Below are 8,161 nucleotides of genomic sequence, written 5' to 3' on the forward strand. Positions count from 1 at the left end.
AGAAGACCCAAATTACTCATCTCAAATTCTGTCATCATTTGTTGCTTGAACTTGTTGATTCTTCCTGTGCTACTTCCTGTCACGATGAGATCGTCGACATACACTCCAACAAGTATACTTGCTTCTCCTTCACCTCTTGTATATACTGCATGTTCTTGAATACATTTTTTGAAGCCGAGCTCTACCAGACTCCTGTTCAGCCGCATGTTCCAAGCTCGTGGAGCCTGCCGCAGTCCATAGAGGGCCTTGAATAACCTGTACACCTTATGTTTCTGATTTTGTACCTCAAACCCTTCCGGTTGAGAGACGTATATTTCTTCTTCTAACTCTCCGTTAAGGAATGCTGACTTCACATCTAGATGGTGTACCTCCCAGCTTCGATTCCCTGCAAGTGCAAGAATGACTCGAATAGTATCAAGTCTAGCGACCGGTGCAAATACCTCTTCAAAGTCGATGCCTTGTCTTTGTACATAGCCTTTAGCAACCAATCTTGCTTTATGCTTAACAACTTTCCCAGCTGAATCTTTCTTCAGTTTGTACACCCACTTTAGGCCAATAGGTTTGTGGCCTAATGGGAGCTCAGTTAGGGTCCAGGTCTTGTTCATCTCAATAGTTTCCAGTTCTTCCTTCATTGCTTCGTACCAACCAGCCTCAGTTGCAGCCTCTTGGTAACAGGTTGGCTCTTCAGACATCATCAGCATTACCTCATTCTCTTCTTCATCAATACCAACCACTTCCTCAGTGTTGGCATAGATATCAGCAATGGATCTAAAACGGACTGGTCCTTCATAAGACTCGGGTGAGTTTGTTATCGAAGGCAAGGAAGCTGTATGGGTGTTCGATGATGGTGTAGATGGACTTGAAGCTGCTGGCGATGTTGTGACGTCTTCTGTTCCTGCCTCAATGTCTGCTACAACAATCACCTCGTCGGTGTCGAGTACATCCTCCACCATAAACTCCGGTAGGTTTTCTTCATGGTTAGCACCTGCAGTCCATGTCCATTCACTATTTTCTTGAAATACTACATCTCTACTTACTTGTAGCTTGCCATGCCTTGGATCAAATAGACGATGAGCTTTGCAGCCTTCCTCGACACCCAAGTATACCATAGGTGAACTTCTGTCGTCAAGTTTCTTCAGGTGAGGGGTTGTATTTTTCACGTATGCAACACAACCGAACACTTTCAAGTGGGCGAGATGTGGTTTTCTCCCCATCCAGGCTTCAAATGGGGTACGGTCTCCTAGTGCCTTAGTTGGGAGACGATTTAGCAGATAGACAGCATGCCTAACTGCCTCTCCCCAGAACCTTGCCGGCATATGTGTACCCTTGAGGAGAGATCTTGCCATGGCCATCACAGTGCGGTTACGGCGCTCCACAACGCCATTCTGTTGGGGTGTGTAGGGAGCCGTAAGGTGCCGCTCGATTCCTTCATTTTCACAGAATCGAGTGAACTCTGTGGATAGAAATTCACCACCACGGTCTGTCCGGAGTGTTTTGATCTTGTACTCAGTCGTGTTCTCCATCACGGACTTGAATTTCTTGAATGCTTGGAATGCATCTTTCTTTGCTGCTAATACAAATACCCACATCCATCTTGTACAATCATCAACAATCAACAGGAAATATTTGTTACCAGCCAGTGTACTTGGTGAAATTGGCCCGCAAATATCAGCATGGAGAAGTTCCAACGGCTTCGTCGCTCTAAAGTTAGCTTGGTGCGGGAATGGCGACCTTCCATGTTTAGCGACCACACATACCTCTCAAAGCTTGTTCGGCTGAGGCAATAGTGGCACATCAACCGCCAACTTCTTCTCCCCCAATAGCTTCAAGTCATGGAAATTGACATGTCCAAGCCTTGCATGCCATAACCAGGTCGGATCTTCTAGGCTTGCTAGGAGACAGATTTGCTTGAATGTCTTCAAGGTTATCTTGTACAAGCGATTTTGCGTTCGCTTTACCAGCATCAAGAGCTTCCCGCTTCTATCAATTATCTTCATGGCATCTCCTTCCATATGCACCTCGTTCCCAGTTTCTGTCAATTGACCAAGACTTATGATATTACTACAAAGTCTCGGAATGTAGTATACCTCGTGGAGAGCCTTCTGATCGCCGTTCTTGCATTCGAACACAACCGGTCCCTTGCCCATGATCTCAATGGTTGATCCATCGCCAAACCTCACCCTCCCGGTGATGGTTTCATCCAGCTTTTGAAATTTCTCACGATGGCCAGTCATGTGGTTGCTGGCACCATTGTCAAGGTACCAGACGTTCTTATCTTCTTTCTTAACGCCGCGGTACATCTCCGGTAGCAACCTCTCTTCACTGAGTAGAATGGTATCCTGCCGCTCACGCCTAGCGTCAGACTCCTCGTGGGACACGGTCATCATCAGTGCCGGCTCTTCATCGGTGGCACAAGTGAGGTGAGCCTCATCATCACGCCGCTTGTTGTAGCATTCAGACGCATAATAGCCCATTTTCTCGCAATTGAAACATTTTATATGTCTCTTGTCTCGAGTGCCACTGTTGTTGCCGCTAGTCCCTCCTGCACTGTCTTGGCGTTGCGTACCACGGCCACGACCGCGCCCTCGCCCACGTCCACGCCATTTGCCACGACTAGGGTTGCTGGACCCACGCCCCTTTCCTCCTGACGAAGTGTCCACGTTGCTCCCCTTCTGTCGCATTTGCCATTCGGAATGAGTTAATAGGAGCTCACCTTCAGTGTCGTTGGTGTTGCTGCGTAGTCGTAGCATTCGTTCTTCGTACGCCTTCAGTCGTCCTATAGCCTCCTCAAATGGTATAGACTCAAGGTCGTAGAATTGCTCAATACTAGCAACAATAGAAAAGAATTTATCAGGGACAGAATCGAGCAATTTTTTTACCAACGAGGAATCTTCAAGCGTGGCACCAAGGGTGGAGAACTTGCTGCTTAGGGCACTGAGTTTGCCAGCAAACTCATCAATCGTTTCGGTTTCTTTCATCCGGAGAGCGTCAAACTCGCTCTTCAATATTTGTACACGTGCCTTCTTCACCCGATCACTACCAAGATACCTCGTCTTGAGGCTGTCCCAGACTTCCTTCGCCGTCTTCTTTGTTGCGATCTGGAGAAGGATGTCTTCGGGGACACACTGCAGGATGTATGCACGTGCCTTTTTGTCATTCTTTGCATCCACCTGGGCTCCTTCCGCTGGCTCCACCGCCTCCCAGACTCCCTGGGCATCAAGGATCGCCTCTGTCTTTATTGCCCACACAATATAATTGTGAGGACTTAGCATCGGATAGGGAAATGGCACTCCGCCGTTCTCCTTTACTGGGATGCTCGACATTTTATGGAATCGTAGATTCTTGGATGTCTTATACTACCAACGCTCTGATACCAAGTGTTGGCTCAGAATCGGTGAGTAGCAGCAGGATGCAGCGAACAAAAAATAAAACAACGAAAGAAGAAGTTGCCTCACTTCTGTTCTCAAAAGAAACACACAGCACTAAAAAAAACGCACAGTGAAAAAACGTAAGAAAATCTTTACTGTTATGGAATATCAATTACAACTTCGAGGGCCTCTTTAAATACACCACAAAATAAGACTTATTCCACTACTTATCCCATTAAAATAGGAATTAAAATAGGAAGACTAATTCAATGTTTATCCCATAGGAAAGGCTAAGATAGGAGAGATTAACGTGGCTAACTTAATTATGTCGAGGATTAAATTCTCACAATGATCAGTGATACTGAATGAATCGTCTAAGGCGGGTGACCCCACTGGCGGAGACAGGGGGGCGCGAGGGGGTGCGGAAGCACCCCCTTGCTTTTGGAGAAAAAAACATAAAAAATTAATTATGATTAAAAAATAAAGGAAATAATTATAATTTTTTAAAATTATTGGACTTTTTCACAAAAATGTCATTAAAAACACCTTTTCTCTCCTTTCTCAATTTCGATTCTTTTTCTGCAGCAACTTTCTTTTTCTTTTCAGCCGCCGAACCTTTTTTTCCCTAAGTTAATCCTTCTTCTTTAAACCAAAAACCTTAATCGCACTAAGAGATTTCATTATTTCTCCCTGGTCTCCTCAAACCGTTGCCCTCATCTTTGTCGCCTCTTCATTTCATCGACGCCTCATGTCAGTGACGCCACTACTGTTCATGGTTCGCCTATTTCGTCAACGCCGCTGCCAGCCGGCCACTGTCGACGCCGCTACCATTGTGCTCCGCCGGTGATTCTCCACAACAAGCAGAATCTCTTCAATTTTAGGTGAATCTTGTACCTTATTTCATCTAATTTCATACGGTTCGCCTATTTCGTCGACGCCGCTGTCAACCTGCCACTGTCGACGTCGCTACCACTGTGCTCCGCCAGTGATTCTCCACAACAAGCAGAATCTCTTCAATTTTAGGTGAATCTTGTTCCTTATTTCATCTAATTTCTAATTTCATAATTTATACTGGGTAGTACATTAATTTGTTATGTTGATTGTATAAATTAATAATTTTGAGAAATTGACATAAGTTATGGAGAAATTTTTAAAACGAAGTATTGAGTCTTCTAAGAATTCTATGGAAGAAAATAGTAAGAAAAAATATTCTCGTGTTGAATTCAACTTGGATGATGCTGTTAGTGACCCAGGGCTACGCACTCGTAGGATCCAATTGCCTCTTGTTTGTATGTCTAGATCTGATGCTGGTGGTTCAAGTATTAAAAAATAATTCCTTTATTGGTATGCCCATATTTTATGTCTGTATCATTATCATTATCAATTTAGTACTCTTTTAATATTTTTTTTTATAGTAAGAAATTTTTTTTAGTCTCTTCTTTGAGCACACTTCTAAATTTTTGTCTGAATCCGCCACTGGGTGACCCCTTGTTTTTATAGCAAAGTGAGACAAGGTGGGTCAGACTTGAAATCAGGGGGAAAATAACCCGGCTGACTCTGATTTAAATTTAATGCGTGGGTAGGAGAAGTCAAATAGATGGCGGGCTATCCAATGGCAGTTATACCGAATAAATAATAATAATAATAATAATAATAATAATAAATACATCGCAGTTATTATAATTTTTACAAGAGCGTGATCGCAAAATATATGGAGCAAATGGCAGTTATGTCAAATAAAAAATAATAATAAAAATATTTTTTTTTTATGAAATCAGTAGATAAATTCAAAACGTATCATAATTTTAAAATTATTAAATTTTTTATTTTTTTTAACAGTTGAATTGATTTCATGTAGGTATGTATGCAAAATTCATCAATTAATTTTAACTAAAATTGACTGATGAATTGAGAGACCTCGAAATGATATGAAATTAATTTTTATATATTTCGACTAGTTCATATGATTATAAAAATAATATTAAATATCAATTTGATTAAATATATTAAAAATAATGATTTTTTAAACTTGAATTAGATACAATGAGGATAGGTGATTTAAAAAATGAGAATAAAATAAAAAATGGATATGTAATTTAATAATTTTAAAATTAGGATAGATGATTTAGATATTTTATAAATTTATCTAATGGTTTTGATATTCTAGAAATTTATCTAACAAAAAGCTGACGACGTTCATTATTTTTAAATGAGTGCGACAACAAAGTATATGGAGCAAAAGTAGGCGGTTTAATGGGGCCGAGAAGGACCGCAAAGTTATCGGCGAAGAAAGATTGGCACACTAATTTAATAAGCGTGTAGCATGACGTCATCTTACGAGAGACACCGGAGGACGAACAAAAATGACATCTTACCGGATACGCGGGGAGACGGACACAACAAGCGACGGACTCGAATTGATGCGGTCTAACCTGGATGAGCGGATTCGATGATTACACGAGCTTTGATTAATTAGGACCACGTGGTGAAATCGGGGCGTAGTTTTTTTTAAAATGGAAAACATAGAGGAGCAAATTGAAAACATTCTCATCGTTCTTAATTGAAAGCATATTATACCCTAAATATACATCTAACTTTAACGCACGAAATTAAAATCGCAACTCCAGTGCAATGCTAGTAATAAATAAATAAATTTAAGGTTAGAATCTCAGCAATAATATACTAACAGAGTTTTTTCTTTCTAATAAAAAACAGAACTAAAAACGCTCGATAACGAGATACTAGTGTCAATTGAAAAAAAAAAAACGAAGATAAAATGATATCTGAAAAATGAACGGCTGCAATTTGGACTTTACATAATTGCTGTAAATAATAATATAAATAATCGCAGTGCTGCTCCAACTGAGGCAGCCACAAAAAAAAAAGCCTCCTGACCTCGAATAGTTTAAACTAACTTCGAGTCGTTACTATCGCATATATTTACACAGGCAAATCTTGTTAGGATATGAAATATTGATGCTATTGGGAATACTACTAAGCTTTAAAGTCACTGGTATGTATGCAGTGCCACAATATGTCGGCTCGGCATTGATCACATTTGTCATTTGTGGCTGCCGAAGTTCTCGAAGGTAATTAACTTCTCTTACCGAAACACTTAAAAAGTATGCTCAAGTTCTTGAAGTTCTATGGTGTTTTGTTATTCTTGAGGTTGAATTACTTGAATTTCTTCTATTGCTTGCTTCTTGAGGTTCATCAGCAGTCGGTCAAAATGAACTGTGGTTTGCTTCAAACTTCACATAACAAAATGCAAGCTTTTCAGGTGTGAATTTAGCCCTCCTTTCTCAAGTAATGCCATCTTGCCTCGCACCAGGAACTTACAATGGCGGTCTGCTATTGACAGAAGCAGGGACTCTGGTTCGAGTCGTAGCCGATGGCACGATCGCACTCGCAGGCTACCTAGGCGAAAGCCGGCTCCTAAACGTCACCTTGCTCCCTTCTCTACTAATCTGTGTAGGCTATATCGTCACTACTCTCCTCACCTACAACTCCATGTATTGATGAGCATCGTCATCACTTGCGATCTTTATCTCTTTGTCCACTGCACGGATTATGTATAGTTTGTCGAAATTTTTGATCGATTTAGGGAAAAAATGCAAGTGATGTTTTGATCGCCATGTCTCATTATTGTTGATCCTATCGGGAAGCTGAGAAGATGAATCTGTCGGAATGTCGTGTCCGGAATGTTGACCGCCTCTCCATGACCCGGATGGTGATCTGTCCTCTATGTTGACCAAGTCGTCCGATGTCTTCTGATCAACAACACCTGCAACCAGTGATCGGGTTGCCCCGATCCCCTGGCCCCGGGGGGGCGCCCTCGGACGGATGGGTGAGCTGGTCGGGATACTGATCGAGTTGTCGCGACCTTGAATAGTAGCTGAATGTCCACCAGACGAGTAGCTAGCTCCGACGACTCGAAGCAGGACGCAATATGGATCCGCAGGACGATGCAATGTCCGACTACAGCCTCGGCTCACAGGCCGGTATGCAACAGCGGCACGAAGGTCGAACACACTCTCGACTCGCAGGCCGGAATATAGACATAGTACGATACCTGAGCCCTTGGACGACGACTGCTCGGCGATCGACGACGCCCACTCGATACGACTGTAGTAGTCGCTGAAGGTGTCGTCAGCGGCTGGAGGTGGCATCGGATGCTGGAGTCGGCGGAGGCGGCAAGAGCCGCTGTAGGCGGCGATGACAGTGCTGGAAGGGGCGACGACAATGTAACGACCCAACTCCTGGATACTAATCTGTGAGCCGGATCGCTACATTAACTACTGAAGCTACTGTGCGGAAAACTGGGTAAAATAAAATTTCACTAACTGACTCGGTTAATCTGACAACTGATACACCCATGCGGTTATAAGGAAGGATTCAAGACCCTTTCCGGTTGGTGTACATGTGCTAAGGAGGATACTTGACCTCCCATCTGAGCTAGGAACTCAGAACTAACTTCCCAGCTAGCTGCTGATCGATCCACGGATCGATCAACTTGCTACGATTCTGTGCCCTGCTAGATCGGTCTGCGGACCGATCCAGGTGTCTGGATCGGTCTGCAGACCGATCCAGTGTAACCGGAACGTCTCTGTTCGGTGTTGGATCGGTCGGACGACCGATCGATAGCATCTGATAGCATCTTGTATGCCTCGATCGGTCGGTGGCCGACCGAGATCCTGATCTGTAACGGATCGGTCGGCAGACCGATCCAACTCTGATACGAAATCAGAGTTTCTGATTTCAGAACTTTCAGGCACTGGAGCGTACCACAACTC

At 43.1% G+C, this 8,161-nt stretch overlaps 1 protein-coding gene across 1 annotated transcript; it reads right to left on the bottom strand.

The window, feature by feature from the left end:
- Positions 1–1,760: 1,760 nt before the first annotated feature.
- On the bottom strand, positions 1,761–3,323 carry LOC122048820. The gene is made up of 2 exons (XM_042610341.1): positions 2,171–3,323; positions 1,761–2,032 (listed from the first exon to the last, which is right to left on the bottom strand). The coding sequence occupies exons 1-2, from the start codon at positions 3,321–3,323 to the stop codon at positions 1,761–1,763; spliced, it is 1,425 nt and encodes a 474-aa protein (XP_042466275.1).
- Between the last annotated feature and the right edge of the window lie 4,838 nt (positions 3,324–8,161).

This window comes from Zingiber officinale, chromosome 2B (assembly GCF_018446385.1).
Source record: "Zingiber officinale cultivar Zhangliang chromosome 2B, Zo_v1.1, whole genome shotgun sequence".
In the NCBI taxonomy this organism is placed as follows: Eukaryota; Viridiplantae; Streptophyta; class Magnoliopsida; order Zingiberales; family Zingiberaceae; genus Zingiber; species Zingiber officinale.